Below are 22,407 nucleotides of genomic sequence, written 5' to 3'. Positions count from 1 at the left end.
CTGTGTACTGTTCACTAATTACTTCATTTGTGTATGTGTCTTTACTTCTAAGATTTCAAGTGCCTTGAGGGCAAGGCTATGTCATATACATCCCTGGGCCTCAGTATAGTCATCTGTAAAATTAGGGGGTTGCACTAGATAACTGACTTCTTTATAATTCTATGACTCTATGCTCCATAATACCTGTCTGCAGCAGTGCCTTTGACAGAGGCCACAACTTGGAACCCATTCATTGCTGTTTCTCTTTGGACTCTCAAATGGAATGACCAGGTCATCGGAGGCATGTTGGGTAGGTCCCCATAGAGCCAGACCATTGGATGAATTTCTAGGTCCCTGCTTTTCCTTCCCATCCCAATCTGGCTTGACCTCATCCCTGTGTCTCTGATCCTGTGCTCAGCCGTCTCCAGCCTCACTGATATCTGTTTTCTACCAGGACCCTTCCTGTCTCTGATAACTTGCTCATTCCTGCCTCTGTGACTTTGTCCAAGCCATCCTTCCCACGTGGAACATCCGTTTCTCTCTTCTAATCCACAGGACTGGGTGATTTCTGAAGTCCTTTCCAGCTCTGACATTCTGTGATTTTGATCTGGATTCAAACCTCAGCTGAGCTAGGTACTATTTGTGTGACCCAAGCATTGTCTGTAGAGTCAGAGGACCCGGGTTCAGATCCCACCTCTTGACCTTGGGCAAATCACTCAACAAGCCTTAGTTTCCCCACCTGTAAAGTTAGGAGATTAGAGTAGATGGTTTCTCAGTGCTAGATCTGTGATCCTGATCCTATATTTTGGATGAATCATTGAATCTCTAGGACTCGGTTTCCCAGATGAACTACACTAGATTGTCTCTAAGAGCCCTTATATTCCTAAAACCTATGGTCCTTCACCATCTAGATCTAAAATTCAGCTCCTCCTAGAACTGGAGTTTTAGAGCTAGAAGGTACTTTGCAGGGAATCTAGCCCAACTCCTTCATTTTATAGATTTGAGAAAGCTGAGGCCCAGAAAAGTGAATTGTCTTGCTGGAGGTTACAGGGGCAGTTAGCAGCAGTGCTGGAGATTAGAACTCAGGTCCTAGAACCTCAAGTCTCTAATGCTTTCTGTTAGGTCATGGTGGTATTCTGAATCTGCTTCTCTTGAGCTCCAGACAAGAATAATCTTCCCTTTAGGATGCCAGAAAGCTGAACCGTATATTCATCTATCTTTCTCCAGGAAGCTTCCATTAATGAGTTCTTCCTATTCAACTGTTTACCCATCTTCTGTGAGGTACAGAAAATTTGAGTTGTCCAGGGTCATAAAACTGAAAGACACAAGAGTAGGATTCGAACCCAGATCATCTTGATGTTAGGTCAAGATGAGATCTAGAGGAGCTGGCCAGTGGTCATTCAGGTTGTAAATAACAGGGCTAGCTTTGAGAACCCAAGTTTTTGGACTCTAACTCCAATTCTTTGTATTATACTCACTTTCTTCCAGGATTACCTCAGTCATAACCAGCTATGTGACCTCCAGTAAATCCCTTTACTTCTCAAAAAACACATTTCCCTTATAAGATCTGACCTGCTGATCAGATGAGATCAACCCTACAGGTGCAAATTGTTGTGATTATTTTTACAGGGTATGTTTGCATTGCCCACAAAGGTTCTGTTCATCCACATGAGGCTGTGTATTGATCATTATTAGGAATATAGCAACTCCCCGGCTGGTAGCATAGCTAACCATGGCTCTTTCTTGGCATTTCCCTGCAGATTTGTGCCTGGCTGGCAAGCTGGAGACATCAGCCCTGGTTACTGTGGTCCTGGGTCAAGATGCAGAGCTGCCATGTTTCTACAGGGGAGAGCCCGGGGAGCAGGTGAAGCAGGTGGCATGGGCCCGCATTGGAGGGGGAGAGGGGACAGCAGAACTGGCATTGCTACATGATACATATGGTCTGCATGTGAGTTCTTCCTATGAGGGACGAGTGGAGCGGCCGCCAACACCTCGGGATCCCAACGATGGGGCCATACTTTTGAGAAATGCTGTGCAGGCTGATGAGGGAGACTACGAGTGCCGGGTCAGCACTTTCCCTTCTGGCAGTTTCCAGGCGGGGCTCCATCTTCGAGTGCTTGGTGAGTGGGTGCAGAGGTCTGGGGAAAGGGAAGATGGAAGATAAGCAGTCAGGCAACTGAGGACTGGGCAAAGAGCCACAGAGAGAAAAGTAGACCGTGAGATCAAAGGGCCCTTGAAGGCTGACTAGTCCAGCCTCCATATTTGACAAGAGAAAGTGAATCTTAGAGAGATGAAGTGACTTCTCCAGGAAGAACCATAACTAGAACCATGAATCCAAGTCCGATGCTTCTTCTACAGAGGTAGTATGGAGTACTAAGAAAAGTAATGGATTGGGAGTCAGAGGACATAACCCAGGTACAAGGCCCAACTTTGTTCCTTACTGCCTGTGTGATAGCCGGCAAATCACTGCCTTTCTATGGGTCTTGGTTTCCTCAACTGTCAAATGAGCTAACTAGATAATGTCAGAATTTTCCTTCAGCTATCCTATGGCCTATAAGAAATTTTAACACCCTGACTCTCAGTTTCCTGAGCTGTAAAATGGAAATAAAATTGACATAAATATGACTTATTATTTCCACTAGAAAAATTATATTTGAAAGTTATAAAACAACCAATTTGTCGGAATGGTACCATTTCAATCCAACAACTGAATAAATTAATTTGTGTCCTAAACAACCATTCACACAAGTGGTCCTAGGAGAGAGAATATCCTAATGGACATCTCTCGTTTAGACTTGTCTGGTCACAATCAGTCCCCTCCTCTGTAAAGTACTATATTCCCTGCCTCCTCCCTACTTTATAGGGATGTTTCAGGAGTAAGTGAGATCATAAAAGTGCTGAGCTCTAGAAGGAAGGTGAATATGTAGGAGAACCACATTTATCTGGAAGTCACTTAGCTGGCAAGTAAAACAATCGGAAATGTAGTCCAGCATCCAAAGGGAGGGACAGAGAGCAAGGCGAGGATGGGAAAGGTGATAAAAAGGCAAGAGAAGATAGAGTAAGGCTAAGAAACAGGAAACAGGCTGTGTTTCCCAGTAAAGGTGAAAACAGAGCTAGGAATATTTGTGATGACAGGAGTGACTTGCTCCAAGGAGGCTAGGACATGTGTCTTCTGGACAGGGCAGGACAGGGTAGAGACAAAGAGAGTACAGGCGAGCAGGTAGTCTTTCTGTGTGGGTTGGTAGGGGGAAGTGTGTGTGTGTGTGTGTGTGTGTGTGTGTGTGTGTGTGTGACTGGCAATAAGGCCAGGTTTTTCCCTGATGAGTTCTCTCCCTTCCCCCCCATCCCCTGTAGTGCCCCCTCTGCCCACACTGAACCTGGGCCCCACACTGGAAGAAGGCCAAGGTCTAATTCTAGCAGCCTCCTGCACAGCCGAGGGCAGTCCCGTGCCCAGCGTGACCTGGGACACGGTGGTCAAGGGTGTGGTCACCAACCGCTTATCTAATCACCCGAGATCAGCTTCTGTCACCTCAGAGTTCCATCTGGTGCCAAGCCGAACTATGAATGGGCAGCCCCTCACCTGTGTGGTGTCCCACCCAGGCCTTCCGGAAGACAAAAGGATCACACACACGCTCCGGGTTGCCTGTGAGTTCCTGGACACTGAGTGGGGTGAGGGGTGCAGAAACAGGCAGTAGGGGTATAGAGTGAGTATGTGTATGAGATCCTGAGCCAGGTGAAGTTGCAGGGACCAGGGCCTGGGATCTACCCATCAATCAGCATTTCCTGAACTCAATGGTAGACTGTTCAAGAACCAAAAGAAGTGGGGTGACTAGGTGGCACAGTGAATAGGGCACCAGCCCTGGAGTCAGGAGGACCTGAGTTCAAATCCAGCCTCAGACGCTTAACACTTACTAGCCTTGTGACCTTGGGCAAGTCACTTAACCCCAATTGCCCTACCTCCCCTCTCCAAAAAAAAAAAAAACCCAAAAAAACAAAAGAAGTTTGAGACACATCCCTGCCCTGTTGGAAAGACCAAACTGACCCAGGACGACATCCTTCTATACCAGGTGAAACTCTGTAAATATCATACACACCTAGAAAAGGGAGAAACCAGAGTGGGCTAAACAGGTTTCATACCAAAGATAGTCCTTGAGGGGTCTCCCAGCTTTGGAGAGGTTTGGGGGGAGGAGCCTGAGCTTTTCCGGTCATCATTTCTGGATTCCTCTCCCCTGTTCTTCCTCCCCCCCCCCAACTCTCTGGCTCCACAGTTCTTGCTGAGGCCTCAGTGTGGGGCCACGAAGACCCTGAGCTATGGCACGTGGGCAGGGAAGGCGTCATGCTCAAGTGTCTGAGTGAGGGGCAGCCTCCACCCTCCTATAACTGGACTCGGTGAGTGGAAGGAAGCGCTGGGTTAGGGTCTTCCGTAGGGAAGAGATGAAAGTTGAGAGGGAAAGGCCTGGAGGGGAGGAGGCTCCTTCTCATAGTTTCAGAGGTCAGGCTGGCTTTTTTCCAGGGTCTTGTAGGGGGAGGCAATGCTCTCAGATATGGCACGTGAGGGGTTAAAATGACCTTGGGCCTGAGGATATGGCCAGGCACCTTGCCATGTAGCATCATACATGTTGGAGCATGCACACTTTCCATGTACAGTTGAGCTTTGCTTTGTGGGTCTCACTGACATGTGTGTGGCCTGTTGTGTACTTGCCCTTTTGAAGGCTCCTGGGTGATGTGATGAGTGTGGGAGCATGTGGGATGGCACGTGTGTAGATCTCCCCTGCTGCAGGGTGGGGGTGCCCAGGTCAGGCTGGGCAGCAGGGGGAAGGGGCCTGTGCCCAGACCTGCCCAGGGGAGGGAGGGGCACCGTGGGAACGGCCGGCGGCTCTGGGTGACGTCACCATGGGGGGGAGGGCGGGAGCTGCCTGGGCACGTCAGCCAGCAGCAGTAGCAGCCTTGGCCTGGTCTGGCCGGCACCCATCAGCCTCCCCTGCCCTCTCAGGCTGGATAGGCCTCTGCCCAGCGGGGTGCGAGTGGATGGAGGCACCCTGGGCTTCCCACCACTGACTGCTGAGCATAGCGGCACCTATGTCTGCCATGTCAGCAATGAGATCTCTTCTCGGGACAGCCAAGTCACTGTGGCTGTCACAGGTGAGTTGGGGCTTGTGAGGGAGAGCTCAGAGAGGAGTTACAAGTAAAGTCGGAATGGGGAGGAAGCAGAGCAGGGAATGACAAGAGTCATCATAATCAATCCACAAGCACTTATTAATTCAACCACGGTTTGGCCAGTGGAGCTTCACTCCCAGAGCATGGGCATTGGTTGGCCAGGCCTCCATTATACAAAGTGCCTATTATGTTCCAGCATTGTGCTGGGTACTGGTGATTCCAAAGCAAATGAAACATGGATAGAGCACTGGCCCTGGAGTCAGGAGGACCTGAGTTCAAATGTGGCCCCAGACACTTACTAATAACCTTGTGATCCTGGGCAAGTCACTTAATCCTGATTGCCTAAAAAAAACCAATGAAACAATACCTATTTTCAATGAGTTTACTTTTTAAGGATCCTAAATGGATCATGGGGGAGTCATTCACCTGCCCCTCCTTTCCTGTCTCCCCAGCTCAGGGTAGGAGCCTAGGCCAAGTGTGAGGTCAGGAGGTGGGGTGTGACTGGACTATGGGAGGGGGTGGAGGAACCTGAGCTCCTCTGACCCCCTGTTATGTCCCTCTCTGACCTTCAGCAGAGGACGAAGCCCCACCAGTTGACGTGGACGTGGTTTCTGCCTCCATGGTGACAGTAGGAGTGATTGCTGCCCTGCTGCTTTGCCTCCTGGTGGCCGTGGTGGTGCTCATGTCCAGATACCACCGACGCAAGGCCCAGCAGATGACCCAGAAATAGTGAGTGCTGGAGGAAGAAGAGGGAAAGGGGGATTGGTTACTGGAGAAGAAATGTCAGGGAAAGAAGCCAAACAGCAACAAGTGAGAGAGGAGAGAAGAGGAGACGGCAAGAAAAGAGAGAAGAGAAAAGAACAGAGAAGACAGGAGAGGAGAGGCGAGAAGAGAACAGGAGAAGAGAGAAGAGAACAGGAGAGGAGAGGAGAGGAGAAGACAGGAGAGGAAAGGAGAATACAGGAGAGGAGAGGAAAGGAGAGGAGAAGACAGGAGAGGAAAGAAGAGGAGAGGAGAGGAGAAGAGTGGAGAGGAGAGGAGAGGAAAGGAGAGGAGAAGACAGGAGAAGAGAAGAGAGGGTAAGGAGATTAGAAAAGATAGAAGCTAGGCTGAGAGAAAGTATAGAGGGAGAGCTGGGTATGCAAAAGGTTTGGGGAAATTTGAAGGAACTCTGTGAGGAAGAGTTTGGGCCTGAATGGGAGGGGACCCTGTCCAAAGAGCACAATCACACACAATTAACAGAAAAGACTGAGATGCACATCCCCCCTGGGCTTCCTCACGAGCTTGCGGCAGTTTCCTCTGCCTAGAATGCTGTTCCTTCCTCCTTGCATTACCCTCAACCACTGACCTCAATCTCTGTCTATTGAAATCCTCTCCACCTACACCTTCTTGAATCCCTTGGTTGGACATTTTCTTTCCCTCCTCTAAAATCTGAGAGTATTTTTTTTGTACCTGTCTTAGGCACTTAACCATCCAAAGACTCATCTTACCTCCCCTGCAGTCTCCATTAGGACAAGAATCCTAGGGATTCCTTTCCACACAGCAAGCACTTAATAAGTATTTGTGGAATGAATGAATGACTGCTCACACACTTAACACACCCTGCTGGGCCTCTCATGCCTACCCAGACACTGTAGTCATACATACAGAGTCACACACAGACCTCTGTTCTATGTCAGAGAGAAAGGCACACCCAGAGGGGCTAGGACTTCCCCTCTCCACTGAGATAGGCCAGGGGTGCTCTTCCAACCTGGGTTTGTGCTCTGTCCCTAATGAAGCATAGTGTCTTTCTTGGACAGTGAGGAGGAGCTGACCTTGACCCGGGAGAATTCCATCCGCAGACTTCACTCCCACCACGCAGAGCAACGGAACCAGGTGGGTGGCAGGTGTTTTTGTACATCTGAACATGTGTTTAGAGATGTGTGTGCATACCTGGATGAGTGATAGGCAGTAGGTGAAAGGTCTTCCTCTCTTGGCCTGAGAGTTGTTTTATGAGGGGTTGGGGTATAAAGATGGACGGAGTAGAGCCTAGGGGACCTGGTCTGGTTCCATAGGTTTGACTGGTCTCTGTTGGCAGTGGTCCCAGGAAAGACTGAGGTTCTGTCATCTGGGACTTGGATCCTGAGTATCCAAGGGCTTTGGAATTCCTTGGAGGGGGCAGACTAGCATGGAAACAGACCTATCCCCTTTGGGGGATGCAACCCTTATCTCTAGTGGATTGGATAACTCAGGGCTGGTCAAGACCCTGCTAGAGGGGGATAGTTATTAAAGGATTGGGCTCCCTCTGGTGAGACTAGTCCAGAATCAGTCAACCCTATTCAGGTACTGAGGCCCTGATGGCATTTTAACTAAAGCAGGAGGCTTCTGTTTAGCCAGCACCTGATGGAAAGAGGAAGAGGAAGCAGGGGCAGGAGGTGGGAAGGGAAGGATAGAATGGACTGGGGCAAGGTGATCAGGTCAGGGAGGAGGCTGATGGGAAGGATGGTGAAGGGGAAGAGGCCAGGAAGACAAAGACCTGAAGGGCTAAGGTTGGAAGGGAGGAGGAAGAGGGGAAGAGGTTGGGTTCAGGGAGGATGCTGGAGCCCTTATTCTGACCCCTCCCCCTTATCCGGGCCCTACAGCCTGAGGAGAATGTAGGGCTTCGAGCTGAGGGCCACCCTGATAGTCTCAAGGACAACAGTAGCTGCTCTGTGATGGTGAGGCCCCGGCCCCACCTCTGTCCCTCTAACCTCCCTTCCTCACCTCTTCCCTGCCCCATCCCTCCTCACTATGGTCCCTCCTCCAGGTCAGCTTAGGTCCTACACCTCTCCCTACCACACTCCATTCAGCCTTAGCTCCATCCTTGGCTGTAACCCAGACCCATATTTCTATTCTACCTTCAATCCCCTTGTCTCTCCCCACTCCCAAATGACCAACACTAAATGAAAGGAAGCTGAGGAATGGGTACCCCATGGCCTTAAACCCCAACTTTTGCCCCATCTAAACATATCTCCTGCCACTGACCTGCCTGACCTCTGAGCCCACATTTTCCCCGGCCACTCTCATCTCCCCATGTTCCTGGCCCTTGACCCCTGACCCCATATCCTGCCCTTGATTTTTAACCCTACCATAATACTGACCCCTGACATGACCTAGTTCTGGCACTATGCCAACAGAGTGAAGAACCTGAGGGCCGAAGTTACTCCACTCTGACCACGGTGAGGGAGATTGAGACCCAGACTGAGCTGCTGTCACCAGGCTCTGGCCGGACAGAAGAGGAGGAAGATCGAGATGCTGGGATCAAGCAGGCCATGAACCACTTTGTTCAGGAGAATGGGACTCTTCGAGCTAAGCCCACGGGCAATGGCATCTACATCAATGGACGGGGACACCTAGTCTGACCCTGCGCCAGGCCTCTGCCTCAACTGTCCAGTGGCCTTGCTTGGACCCACGTTGGGAGACATCTGCATGTCCTTGCACCCAGCACCCCTGAAACAAAGGCCTGTGGCCGTATTGACTTCTGGCCTATTCCCAGGCCCCTTCCCCAGCTTCCATTTAGAGGTGCCCCTCTGGGCATGGCCTCTCCTGGTGCTAGTCATTGTGCATGTGTACAAGCATGTGTGAGAATGTATGTGTGTATGAACACAAAATTGAGTACACTTAAATGATTGAGGTCTGGATGGCTTTATATGTGTATCAGTGTACAGGTGTGTGTCTGCATGTGTGTGTGTGTGCTAGTGGTCACTTTTGATCGTTACCTGTGTACGTTGACTAGACCCTCAGACCCTAGAGCAGTATTATTGAAACAGAGCAGAGATCGGGATGCACCAAGGGAAGTAGATCCCAGGGGACAGTCCCAGGCAAGGGGCTCAGGCGATGCAGGGACAGCCAGATCAGGGAGCTGGACTCTCTCCTGATTGCGGGAGCAGGGCTCCCCTCAGCTGGCTGGTTGGCAGTGTTGCCGTGCCCGCCAGCTGCTTGTAGAGCCCGCCCTCTTGTGGCGCAGAGAGACTGGCACAGGATGAAATTTCTTCAATTCTGGCTCACAGCTTTAGAGACAGAAAGAACGTGTACCTTCCCTTCCCATTTCATAGATGAGGAAAGGGAAGCCCAGGAGGCTAAGTGGCCCACCCAAAGTCACAGAGGCAATAAGCACTGGCAGCGAAGCTCCTCCTGCTGGACCACACCGTTTTCCTTGCTTGTAAATAGGACTTTTTGTAAGTTTAATTCCATGTTAAATGTTTTAGGGAAGCTTGCTATTTAAGGGATTGTTGCAGTGAATCCTTTTTCTAAGCAAAAAGCATCTCTCTGAAAAAAAAAATTGTAAGAGGTTTGGTCTCATCTCTCCCCATGCTGCTCCACTCGGCCCTTTCTGTATCTTCCTCTGTTTCTCTAGCTTGGGGAAGTGTTGGAACCAGGTTTCTGGGTTGTAATTTGCAATGCTGGCAAGGGAACATAGAGCTGGGGGAGGGTAGAGGAGGGTCACTGTGTGGGTGAATGGGGGTGGTTTAGGCAGGAACAGTCCTCTTCTCCTGGGGATCACTGAACCTGTAACATCCAGACGGCAGTGCCCATGGCAGCTAGGGGTAGAGAGGGTGATTGGGACCCTCAAGGCGAAGGTCTTTTCCCGGGCCCCTCCTGACACTCACACAGTGTCCTCAGTCATGGATGTGTAGACCCAAGGTCTGGGAATTTGGGGGAATGTGCCGAATGCCCTGGGTTTTGTTTCCTCACCCTACCTCAGAGGACTGGGGGAGATGGTGTGTGTCTGTGTCTGTGTGAACAAAGATACAGACCACTACTTACTTTCCTGGCCCTCTTGGACAGCCTGGAGTTTGAGGGAGTGACCTGGCGGAACATAGGTCCTATCTGTAAATAGTGTGAATGGTACTGTAGAAGTAGTGTAAATAGTTTACAGCCCAGCCCTCCCTACCCCTACCCCCCTTCATAAATAAAGCTCTCCCACACTTGTCCTGCCTCTTTCTTGCTGTTTCTCTCAGGGACTATGACTCCTCTGATCTTTGCTACCCTGGCCTTCTCTCAATCCCAAAGCTTCACTTCCAGGGCCTCTGACCCTGTCTCAGGGAAAGAAAGCAGGCCCAGCTTGTAGAAGCAGAGCATCCAGAGACTTCCTTCTCAGCTCAGGCAGCAGGGCCCAGTGACTCTCCATTACTGGGTCCATCTCTGCTGGGACCAAGCAGAGGCTGGCATCCTCCACTGCTAACCTGAGTGCCTTCTCCCCTCCTTAGAGCCCTTGGTCAGTGGAACCAACAGAACCCATGGCTCTTGCATCTTCCCTCCCTCCCCCCCCCCCCCAACAATGTCCACCAGTGACCAGCAGGCTGGGGCTCAGCTTGTGCTACGGCTTAGCTCTGTGACTTTAGGCAAGTCATTTTCCTCTTTTGTAAAATGAGGGGGTTTGGACTAGGTGATCCCTGGGATGCTTTGATTCTATGATTTTAGGATGTGTCTATCAGTCCCTGCCCCACCCCCTACCTCCATCTGCCCCACCCCAGACCCTGTGGTTGCAAGTGATGCTCTAACAGGAAGCGGGTTTGGGGAGCTGCACAGCTTCCTGCTTCCCAACCCCCACCCCCACCCAAAGGCTGAGTGGGGCGAGAAGGGTGAGCACCAGGCCCAGCCACGAGACAACACTTCTCATTAGGGCCCGTCAGCTTCCTCCTCCACAGCCACTTCCGTGAGGCCAGGGGCCTAAGAAGCAAGAGGAGCTCAGCCTGGGGCCCAGCCCCCCTGCCTGGGCCAACCCCCGGAGCAGCTGAAGTGGGGCTTGTGGGACAGGGGTGGCTGCCACTGGGTTTGGGGGGTCCCATGGGGGAGGTATAAGGTGAGCATCTTGGGAGGGGAGGCTGGGACCCCTCAGCTCCGGCCATGAAGTCTCGGCAGAGGGGGAAGAAGAAAGGCGGATCGAAGGAGCGGGTGTTTGGGTGTGACCTTCTGGAACATCTACAGCACTCAGGCCAGGAGGGTAAGGGCTTTGGGCACGGTGGGTGTGGAGGGAGGGGAGCTCCAGGTAGAAATGGCCAGATAGGGATGCCCAGGACTAATCAGGGCTAAGGATTCTGGAGTAGGTTCTGCGTCCTCTTGAGACACGGAGCTGATAACCCAAAGAGACCAAAAATCTTCACTGCGTGAATCACCCATTGTGTCACTCTCCAGGCTGGGATGTTAAGGGTACAAGGAGGCTTAGAGGACAAGGGAGGCTTTAGGGAGGGGAGGTGGAGGACACAAGTTACTGAGGGAAGAGAGGACCTGGTCAATGAAAATGGGAGAAGCTTAGGACAGGAGAGATCAAAGAACCAGCTTTAGGGCTTAGGGGATGAACTCCAGGGAAAACTGAAAAAAGATAAAGTCATTGTGGCTTGGAGAAATGTGATTAGTAACAGAGCTGGACCAAGAAGCCATAGAGACAATGGGATTAGCCCCTTTGTAGCCTATGCTGGGCTTACCTTGAGGGACCAGGGAGATAAGGTCCTTTCTAGGTCCTTCAGTTCTCAACCTGTAAATGGGGCCCAAAGGAAAGATAAGAAGGGGACTGGTTATGGTAAGACAGCTTAAAATACAGTGGCAGCAAAGAGGAGGATTGAGGATGGGTCTTGGAGGCCTGCATGGGTAGAACTAATATGAATTCCACATGCACTGCCCCCCACTCCCCATTCTACCTCAGCTTCTTGGTGGGATCAAAATCAGACTGAGCAGATAACCCATCATATAGGACCAGAACCAAGGCATCCTGTCTGCCTAACTGACTTCTCCCCTGCCCAAGAAATTTGGGGCACCTCCCAGAAAGAAGCACAGTTGTAGTCTTCCCCCTGCCACCCCCCAATCTGTCATTTCCTCTTCTTCCCTTAGATCCCCTGCGACTGCCAGCAAAGGGGCGGTGGTTGTAGTGGTGGTGGTGGGGGGAGTTCCCAGCTCATTTCCGGTCCTCAGTCCTCTACCTTGAGTTCCCAAACCACCTTGTTCCCCTTTTCTCCTCCCCAGAGGGGAGCCTCTCATCCCAAGACTCAAATTAAGAGGGGGTATACCCCAACCTTTTGAAGCTAAATCTCCCTCTCCTAAAAGGTTGGAGATTACACTCCAACAACCTGATTCCAGATTTATCCCTGTAGAGAAGATATGATTTACATATTAACTATTTATGACCAAAAGTAGCAAAGTCCCAGAATCGAGGCCTAATTTCCAGTTTTTGTTCTTGTCCCCTTCCTCAGCAATTCCATCTCCTCTTTGTTTTCTGATGCTGGTACTCATTTGTCCTCTCACCAGGGTGCACCCTTGGCTTGTTGAGTCAGAACGTTTGGAGTTCCCTTCTGGGGGAGTGAGGAAGGGAAGTAGATACTGGGTAGGATCCAGGAAAGACTGAACAGTGAGGTGGCAAACATTCATGTGAATGATCCGGGGTCTTAATGAACAGCCAGCTCAGTATAAGTAAGCAATACTAGATGTCAGCCAAAAGAGTGAGTGCCATGGTAGGGCCTATTAAGAGAGGCCTAATGTCCAAGCTAAGGGAGGTAACAATTACCCTGTACACCAGTCAAGTCAGGTCATATTCAGAGTCGAGTTAAACTCTGAGCACTGCTTTTTAGCAAGGACTCTGGCAATCTGGAGTGTGTTCAGGGAAGGGTGACCAGAACAAAAATGGGCCTGGAGATCATGTTATTTGAATGGTGTTTTAGAGAGAGTGAAAGGCTTGAGGTTAGGAAGAACCAAGATCAAATCCAGCTCCTAACAACCCCTTATACTCACTAACTGTGTGACCTACAGGTGAGTCACTTAAACCTCAGTTTCCTCATCTGTAAAATGGGATATTAATACCTGTGGTATTTCTCTTTGCGAGGACTGATACTATTTCTCAAGGGCTTTGCAAATGTTAAAGAGATATACAAATGTCAGCTGCTATTATTGTCAGTTGAGAAAAACTGAAATTCTTTAGCCTGGAGAAGACTTAGCAGAGTTATACTAGCTGTTGATGTGTGGTTGAAGGCCTTCAGTATAGAAGAAGGGTTAGACTTTTTTCTTGGGCACAGAAGGCTAAACTATTAGCAAGAGCTCAATGTTCTGGAGAAGCCAATGAGGGAAAGCTTTCTCAAAGTTAGAGCTACCCAAAACTAAAATGGGCCGATCGTGAACTGGGAGGTAGTGAGCCTTCAAGCAGAGATTAGCCAGCCACTTATAAATTATGTTGCTGAGAGGATTTCCTGTTCTGGTGCACACGGGTTGGAGTAGATGGCTTCTGAAGTCTCTTTCAAAGCTGAGATTCTGGAATTCTAGTATTCTGTGACCAAGGCTAAGTTTATACAGCCCTTCTGATATTTTATTTTCTTCTCCTGCCCTACTAACCCCAACAACAACAAAAACATTAGGTGAGGACTGCTTGGCCCTGGAAAGAGGGGACGGTGTATAGAAAACAGTCTGGACATCAAGTACATGAGTTTTGTCCTTGATCTTCCCCTCCCTACCTTAATTGACCTTTTCTTCTTCACTCCTTTATATGGGTATCTTTGTTCACAATTGTTACTATCCTCTTTGCCTTTTCTTTCTAACCCATAAATCTTTCTGGATCTCAGGTCAGTGTCCCCCCACCCTGGGATCACCAACCTTACTCCCCATTTCTTTAATCCCTCATCACTATATTGGAACCCCATCTTCTTGACCGTATTTCACTGACTTAGGATATTTCTGATCTCCTGTCTCTTTGTCCTCCTATATTTACAGTATCTTTTAGCTAATTCTGTGTGACCTTGGATAAGGTGCTTCAAGTCTATCTAGCACACATTTATTAAGGTACTGCGCTAGGTGATGGGAATACAAAACAATGAAACATTACTTGCTTGAAGGAAGTTTAAGTTCTACTAGGTTTGGAGGGGGCAGGGCATGGGAAGGGCAGGAATCCAACATGTACTTAGAGAAGTATAGCAAAAGGCCCCAGGGAGTAATAAGGGCAAAGGAAAGATCTAGAAAAAATTCTGTGGTAATATTTTAGAAGGGAGACAACATTTCAGCTGGGGGGGCAGTGAGGGGAGGGGAAGGGAATCAGCAAAAACAAAACAAAACAAAACAACAAAACTGGATTAGATAGGTCCATGGAGAAAATGGCACCCAAAAAGATCTTTAAAGAATGAGAAGGCTTCTGAGAGGTGAGGATGAGAGGTAGGCATAAGAGACATGGCCTGTGTGAATGCACGGAGGTGACTGAAAGAATGTCAAGTTTGGGGAGCAGCTAATAGATCATTTAGCTGGAAAGTATAATCCTTGAAAGGAAGTAACATGAAATAAAGCTTGAAGGAAAGTTTGGGGCCAAACTGTGGAGGGCTTTAAATGCCAAACTTTATCCTGAAGGCTTTTGAAGGGAAAGACTGAAAGCAGAGAAATCAATTAGGAGGCTATTAGAAGAGAATAGTGGTGAGGATGAAATAAAGGGGTGGTCCTGTGAATAGAGAACAGGGGACAGAGATGAAGTGGTAGTTGGATCAATTGGACTTGTCAACCAATACATGGAGGGGGGAAGTGAATGAGAGGGAAAGTCAAGGATGGCCCTGAGATTCAAACCTACATGCCCAGGAGGAAAGTGATCTAGAAATAGGGAAAGGGACAGGAGAAAGTAGGCTTGAGGACAAGACAATGAGTTCTATCTTGAATGTGTTGAATTTGAGATGACTTTGGGACATCCAGTTGGTGATGTCCATTAGGCATGAACATGAAGACTTGGAGGAGAAGAGAGATACACAATTAAGGCTTTATCCATAGACTTTAGTGTCATTTGCATAGAGGTGATAATTGAACATACTGGAGTAGATGAGGTCACCAAGTGAGAGAGTGTAGCGAATGATTATAGGAGATTTCCAGATTCAGAGCTAGAAGGGTCTTTAGAGATTCCCCTAATCCAAATGCTTTATTTTTAAAATGAGGAACTAAGACTTGGAACTGTGAAGGAAATTTCCAAAGGTCACACAGTAATAAGTAACAAAACCATGATCTGAACCTAAATGCATTTGAAGTGATAACTGAAGCTAGGGAAGCAATATGTGCAGAGAAAATAAAAGGGCAAAGGGTTGATATTGGGGAGAAAATTAAGGGGTGTAAATAGATGGAAGAGGTGGGAGGATGATGATGAATCAGCAAAGGAAACTCAAAAGAAGCAATCAGAAAGGAAGGAAGGAAATGAGAACACATGAAGGGCCTACTGTGTGCCAGGAACTGTGCTGAGAGAACGGTAGCACAGACACTAAGGGAGGAGGGAGTTCTTGAGGAAGTAGGTAATTAATAAACCAAAAGCTACACAAAAGTCAAGGAGAGTGAGCACTGTGAAAAGCCTATTGGACTTAGCAATGAAAAGATCACTGGTAACCCTTTAAGGGCAGTAGAATTGTGATGCCAGAAGCCGGATTTTAAGGCGTTGAAGCATCAAGTCCCTTTGTATAATATTCTTCTTATTGGTGGAAAGAATGATTGGTGGGAAGAATGCTCCCTTGCCTGGGTGAGTGAGGACTGAATATGGTAAGAGTTTGAGAGAGGAGAGCTCTTGACTCTTCTGGCTTCCAACCTTGAGAGAGAACGCAGCAGCTTTCAGACTTCTCTTCAAGGAGAGGGCCCCCAGTGGGAGAGAAAGATTCCAGGAAGAAACCAACATACAGAGGAACCAGCACTTTGATCATGCCTCCATCCTCAGCTTACCTCACTAGAGACGTCAGGGAATTTCCCAAGGAGTGAGTTCAGGAACTCTTACTGGAAACTAGAAACCAGAAGAAGTAGGCGCTCTGCTCTCCCAAGGTCTTGCCAAACCTGGCCCCTAAACAGGAGCAGAGCATTGAAAAATCAGTTTCCACTAGTAAAGATAGTCTTATGCAAATAGACTTGAACCCCAGGTTACTGGAGTAATTAGGGGTGTGAGGGAAAGAGTGTAAATGCCTATTAGTTGAAAAATTAATCAAAATTCTAAAAGTGTAATTTGGTGGTGGGAAAGCAAAGTTATTAAATGTTTAAAACTCTTCCTAGGACTTTATCAGTAAAATGGGGGATATATAGCATGTTAGCCTGAGGGAATCAAATAATCAATTAACAAATGTACTAATCTCCTACTATGTGCTGAGCAATGGGGATACATAGACCCTCCCCCCCAAAAAAAAGCCCCACCAAACAAAGAACAATCTTTGCCTTCAAGGAACATTTATTCTATAAGGAAAAACAATAGTACACATATAAATAATTATAAAATATATGCAAAGGAGACACAAAATAAATTATGGGATGGCATTAGCAGCTGGGTGAATCAGGAAAGGCCTCATGTTGGAGGTAACATTTAACTGGACTTTGGAGGGAGTTAGGGACACTAAGAGGTTATTAAGGTAAGCAAGGAGTGTAACCTGGGCACAGGTTTCACTCTATATGAAGGCACGGAGATGGGAAATTTAATATTTTACATATGGAACAGCAAGTGGGTCAATTTGATTGAAACATGGAGAGTAGTTAGTCTGGGAAGACATCTAAATCACAGATCTGGAAGTTATCTCAGAAAGTAATTTAGTCCAACCCCATTATTTTACAAATGAGGAAACAGAGGCCCTTGGAAGTTTATTGACTTTCCTAAGGTCACGGAGAAAGAACAGAGACTGATTGTGAAAAGCTTTGAATGCCAGCCAGAAGGGCTTATACTTTATTCTAAGGCAGGAGTCAACAAACTATGTCCTTCCACCTGTTTTTATATGACCTGCAAGCTAAGAAAGGTTCTTACATTTGTAATATTGTATTTACAAATGTAAAAACCATTCAGAGGTTTCAGGCTATACAAAAACAGGCAGGGGTCTGGATATGGCCAGTAAACCATAGTTTGCAGACCCCTGTTCTAGAGGCAAGAGTAAGTCACTGGAAAATGGAGAGGGAAGAGGTCTTGACATAGTTGAACTTATTCTTTAGAAATATCCCTTTGGTAGCTAAGTGGAAGAAAGATTTAGAAGAAGACACTTGATGAGAAAACCTGATCAGGGGCTATTCCAATAGTCTAGGTGAGAGGTGATGACACTCTGAACTAGGGCAGTAGCCATTTTAGTGAAGAGAAGGAGATGGCTATGAGACCATTTTACATAGAGCAGAATTGACAGTTGATTAATCCAATGAGGGAGAGAGAAGAGGAAGACATGGCCCTTATGTCAGGAAATGGGGTGAATGAAAAAATGATGATGCTTTTAATAGAAATAGAGATATTAGAAAGAGAGGTGGGATTTGTAGGAAAGTTAATGAGTTCTATTTTGGACTTATGTTAAATCTGAGGTGTCTATAGGACTCCTAGTGGGAAATATCCCACAGGAAGTTGATGATTCAGGACCAGGGCTCAAGAGCAAGGCTGGGGCAGGATATATAGATCTGAGAGTCATCAGTGTAGAGATATTAACTGAATCCCTGGAAGCTCGTGAGATCAACACAGAGAGGAGATAAGGAGATAAGAGAAGAGGACTAACATGGGACCTGGGGACATACCCAAGGTTAGGGGTGGGACTTGGATTAGATAGAGCAAAGGAGACTGAGAAGAAAGAGAATCATCAGGGACATGTTGGCAAAAACCCAGAGAGGATGAAGGGGATGTTTTGTTTGTTTGTTTACATTAGGGGAGAATTAAACCTGTTTGCAAGCAGTAATAAAAGAAACAGTAGATGGGGAGAGACTGAAAATGAGAGGGTGAGAGGGAATAATAAATGGTGCAGACTACCTAGGAGAACGGGAAGGGAGAAGATGGAATCAAGGCTAGAAACAGAGAAGTCAGCCTTGGAAGATAAAAGGACTCCCTATTTTTTCAGGCTGGAGTAGAGAAGAATGAGCAAAGCTGAAATAGGTTGTGAGGTATGTTATAGGGCAGATGAGGGCAGATAAAGGGCCTCAATTTTCATAGTAAAGTAGAAGACAGTATCAGCTGCTGGGGTTGGTGTTGGGGACTGAAGGGAAAAGGAGAAATTGTGGGGTGATTTTTGCTGGGAACATAATAGTCAAATAAAAATGAATAGAAGGATTGCCACTGAGCTGTGAAGACCCACTTGAGGTTAAATAGCATGAAATTTGTAATGGATTCCACTAGTACAGTTTCATGACTTCCTCCAGCACCATTCAGCAACTAGGAGAAGAGTCATTCAGTTCACAAGCATTTATTAACCACCTACTACAGGTCACAGTGGCTAGAGCACAGGACTTGAGTTTAATTCCCACCTTAGACACTGGCTAGTTGTGTGACCCTGGGAAAGTCACTTAACCCTGTTTGCCTCAGTTTTCTCATCTGTAAAATGAGCTGGAGAAGGAAATGACAAACTATTCCAGTATCTTTGCCAAGAAAACCCCAAATGGGGCCATGAAGAACAAGACAAGGCTGAAAATGACCTGCCAGACACCATGCTAAGTGCTGGGGATATGAAGAAAGGAAATAAAACAGTCTTTGTTCACATGGGCTCACAGTCTAATGAGGAAGACATCACAGGTATGAGAGGAGGAAAGGGCAAGGGTTGAGAGGCAGAGTGGGACAGTGCCTCCTTGAACTGGCTAAGTATAGACTATGAAGTGGGGGAAAGTGATGGCCTGACAGAAGAGGCAGAAAGATGGAGTAACTCAAGATCAGAGTAGAAGAGGTTTCAGAGTGAAGCGATAGGAGATGTAGAAGGATAGGAGATTGTATGACCAGAGAGGAGAATCTCATAGTTCAAAATCATGGAGGTCGAGCAGCCTGGGATGATGGTGAGTTATAAGGGGTAGCCATCCCAGTGGGTAACTGAAGTACAGTGGAGATGGAGGTCATGGGAATCACCTAACTTCTCTGTCCCCTGGTTATCTCATCTGTACAATGAGGAGATTTATCTCCAAGTCTTTTCTAGCTCTGAATTCTGTGATCTTAGGACCCCGAAATGCCACATCTCCAACACCATTACCCTGATGAACCACCCTGACTCTGATTTTTCACTCACTTGATCCATTGTTTCCCTGATCTTCCCTTTCTCTGACTCCCCCAGATCAATCTCTCTGTTCTCCTTCCCCGTCCCTCCTCTTGAGATGTTTTTATTTTCTATTTATTTCTCTGCATACATGTTTCCCTCTAGCAGAATGTAAACTTCTTTAGGGCAGGGACTATTTCACTTTTGTCTCTGTTTCTCTAGCACTCAGCAAAATGCCTGGAACATAGTAGGTACTTAATAAATTGAATTCTTGAATTGACTTTTAAAATTTATTTTTATTCTGAACTTAACAAACATCAAATAAAATGGGTGTTTTCATATATATGATAGACCAGAAGAAAATGAATTATACATGAAACTGCAGGTTTGTTATGTAGTTTGCTCTTCTTTTTAAACATACAATAAATTCAGCTCATGGCTTTCAAAGCTATCCTGCTTATCTATACTTCTTTCTGACCTTCCTTCTGTTCTCTTCTATGCATAAAAAAAGAGGTGCCTCAATGATCTTTTCTTTTGTTGAGGTTCATTCCATCCATTGTGCCACATTTTGTTGAATTGAAAGGAGTCAATATACAGAGATTCTCTGTATCTGATCCTCTGTCTCCTCATCCTTTATCTCTCTCCTGTAGGGATAGGGAAGCAGTATATTCTGGTAGAGAGAATAAATTACTGTCAGAAAACCTGGTGTCCCTGTTGCTTACTACTTGTGTGTTTTTGAACAAGTGTGGGAACCTCTGTGAGCCTTGGTTTCCTTGTGTGTAAGTAAGGGGGTAAACCACGTGATTCTGAAGGTACTTTCTAGCCCAAATTCTAGTGGAATTGGAGAGGTGTGAGGAAAGCAAGACACACGATTGTGATTTCACATACTTTAAAGGGCCACCCTATAAAAGAGGTATCACAGATCATACATTAAGTTTCCTCTGTGTGGTTCCTGAGGGTAGAACCAGGTAAAAATTACAGGAAGCGGATTTAAGACTTTCCAGCAATTAGAGCTCTTAGAAAAAAAGAATGGAATGGCTATCTGAAACAGTGAGCTCCTCCTTACTGGAAAGGGTCAGACAGCAGCTTTATGTCAATTTCTTGGCTATCTGTTTAAAGAATATTTTACATGGGTAGAATGTCGGAGCAGATGACCTTTAAAGTCTCTTTCAACACTAAGGAATTTACAGTTGGGGTTTTTTGTTTGTTTGCTTGTTTTTAACCTTCAACATCCCTCATCTATCATCTCTCTAATAGGGATTTTCCAGTCTTCCTGACCCCTCATCTCTCTTGACAGCCCATCTTCCTGCCCCCTCTCTATCTTATCTCTTCTTCGTGACTCTCCTCAATCTTTCTGAGCCCCACATAGTCTCATTTCTCTTAATCCTTTTCTTTCTGGCCCCTTTTCATTGTGAACCCCATCTCGACAACCCTGTTTTCTCTGACTCATCTCCATGATCAAGATCTATGATGCCTGTCTCTTTGAAGCCCCAACTTCCTTTTTCTTTGTTCCTTAAACATCTGATCTGTGTCCATTCGGTACCTGATTTTCTATCACTCTGATCCCATAATAACTTTGACCTCTATACCTCCTTTCTACCTTTTCTCCCTAACCCCTCATCTCTCTGAAGCTCTGTCCCAGTCCCCATCCTCTGAAGCTCCCAGACTGTCTGTTTCTCTCACTCATTTTTCCCTCCTGCAGTTGCACCCACATCAAATGCTATAACTCTCTGTGTGTTCCAGTGCCCCAGGTTCTACGAAGCTGTGCAGAATTTGTGGAGGAGCACGGAGTGGTGGATGGGATCTACCGTCTCTCAGGGGTCTCTTCCAACATTCAGAAACTTCGGTGAGTCAAGCAGAAAGGGGTTGGGACTATAGGTAAGAGAAGAAAAGGAGGTTGGGGAGAAGAGTAACATAGCAAGGTATTGGGCACAGAGAAAAGGATCTGAGATTTCCCAGAAAATATTAAGGCCAAGTACACAGAATCATAAAAAAGTACAGCTACTAATACACCTGCTAATCGAGCATTTTCACACCTACAGTTTCATTAGATTTTCAAAATAATCCAGTGATATAGGTAGGACTTATCATCACTATTTAACAGAAAAGGAAACTGAGGCTCAGAAAGTTTGAGTAATTTGGTCAAGGTTACACAGCTGAGTGTCTGAGTTAGAATTACAATTCAGGGCATGGGACAACTTATCCATGACACACACCTACACTGTCTCTCCTGCATCCTTTCTCAACATCCGGTCACCTCCTAGATCGCCCCCAACAGCATTCCCTGATCTCCCTGGATCTCTGTCCACTCTGCTTGTTTACCATCCCCATGTCTCCAGGCAGGAGTTTGAAGCAGAGCGTCGGCCGGATCTGCGGAAGGACATCTACCTACAGGACATTCACTGTGTCTCTTCCCTTTGCAAAGCCTATTTTCGAGAACTACCGGACCCCCTGCTCACCTACCGGCTCTATGACAAGTTTGCAGTAAGTGGCGGCTGGGGGGGGGGGGCGGGGGAGAAGCCAGAGTAGGAACTTTGAGGGTTTAGGGTCAGAAACTCTGCTTTCTAAAGCCGCCTGCTTGCAAGGAGTCTTCCTCCAAAATCCAACATCGGGGATATGGGGGTCCCACCCCCTCAGCCTGAGCCCTGGAGACCATGGAGGAAGGATTTTTAATGAGGAGTAAGAGGAGTCCATGGACAGATTTCCAGAGTTAACCCCAGAGTAACACCTTCCCATAACATCGAAAGGATCAGACACAGCCAGTTTGTGCCATCTGTCTCCACTTGTCCCCAGCACATTTTCCCTTCCCCTCCCTCTTCCTCTATTCCCTCTGTCATTTTCCTTTTGCACATATGTTATCTTCCCTTACTTCTTTGCATGAGCCTGAGAAGGTAGGTTTTGGGGAGTGTGTATGTAAGAGTGGTCACAACAACAGACTATAAATATTTATGGAACCCAGGGCACCTCCCCTACCACATACACTTTATAGGCCCATCCCAGAACATTACCCCAGGTTTGAAGCACAGAGTGGGTATGCATGAGTCAGCATCCACTCAAAACCATAATTTATAAGAGCACTTGCCTATTTATTTACTTCATAAAGTTAACCAGAAAAGACACAGTAAGTCCAAGCAAAGACATTTAATCAAATGGCATAGCATATTAAGTGACAAGAAAAGATACCCTTGTTCCCACAGAGGTACTCTCCCCCAGGTTTGGGGGCATGAGCATACATATAATACATATGGCTGGGGGACAAGCATGGAGGTCACATGCAGGGTGACACGTACGGACAGCAAAGGTGCTTAGCTGGGCAGACTGCCCAGCCTCCATTGTTTTCTGGTGATGTCATGTTGCTTTCAGCTAA

General features: G+C 47.1%; 3 protein-coding genes and 1 long non-coding RNA gene across 8 annotated transcripts in view; 2 read left to right on the top strand and 2 right to left on the bottom strand.

The window, feature by feature from the left end:
* Nucleotides 1–10,085, top strand: part of NECTIN4 (nectin cell adhesion molecule 4) — a 19,987-nt gene extending 9,902 nt beyond the window's left edge. The window contains exons 2-9 of one of the 5 annotated variants that reach the window (XM_069070487.1): nt 1,740–2,099; nt 3,334–3,553; nt 4,345–4,368; nt 4,973–5,121; nt 5,709–5,865; nt 6,936–7,011; nt 7,758–7,832; nt 8,292–10,085. In XM_069070487.1, the coding sequence (XP_068926588.1) occupies nt 1,740–2,099; nt 3,334–3,553; nt 4,345–4,368; nt 4,973–5,121; nt 5,709–5,865; nt 6,936–7,011; nt 7,758–7,832; nt 8,292–8,516 (1,286 nt within the window). In that variant the 3' untranslated portion in view covers nt 8,517–10,085. Of the gene's footprint in view, nt 1–1,739; nt 2,100–3,333; nt 3,625–4,247; nt 4,369–4,972; nt 5,122–5,708; nt 5,866–6,935; nt 7,012–7,757; nt 7,833–8,291 lie in introns of all 5 variants that reach the window. The other 4 variants (XM_069070483.1, XM_069070482.1, XM_069070486.1 and 1 more) reach the window with 4 other exon arrangements.
* Nucleotides 1–22,407, bottom strand: part of UFC1 (ubiquitin-fold modifier conjugating enzyme 1) — a 428,252-nt gene that overhangs the window by 91,849 nt on the left and 313,996 nt on the right. The window lies entirely within an intron of this gene.
* Nucleotides 5,757–22,407, bottom strand: part of LOC138147845 (uncharacterized) — a 26,505-nt gene continuing 9,854 nt past the window's right edge. Inside the window, exons 3-5 of the long non-coding RNA XR_011164910.1 lie at nt 15,808–15,922; nt 11,583–11,632; nt 5,757–5,872 (exon numbers count right to left, since the gene is read on the bottom strand). This is a non-coding gene — a long non-coding RNA (uncharacterized lncRNA). The remainder of the gene's footprint in view (nt 5,873–11,582; nt 11,633–15,807; nt 15,923–22,407) is intronic.
* Nucleotides 10,788–22,407, top strand: part of ARHGAP30 (Rho GTPase activating protein 30) — a 24,092-nt gene continuing 12,472 nt past the window's right edge. The window contains exons 1-3 of the mRNA XM_069070481.1: nt 10,788–11,101; nt 20,784–20,886; nt 21,380–21,524. Coding sequence (XP_068926582.1) covers nt 11,005–11,101; nt 20,784–20,886; nt 21,380–21,524 — 345 coding nt within the window. The 5' untranslated portion in view covers nt 10,788–11,004. The remainder of the gene's footprint in view (nt 11,102–20,783; nt 20,887–21,379; nt 21,525–22,407) is intronic.

Source organism: Petaurus breviceps, unplaced genomic scaffold (assembly GCF_028583685.1).
Source record: "Petaurus breviceps papuanus isolate PSGF00001 unplaced genomic scaffold, PetGlider_PUasm1.0 90808, whole genome shotgun sequence".
NCBI lineage: Eukaryota > Metazoa > Chordata > Mammalia > Diprotodontia > Petauridae > Petaurus > Petaurus breviceps.
Note: the sequence above shows the minus strand (reverse complement) of the source record. Positions and strands in the feature narration are given on the sequence as shown.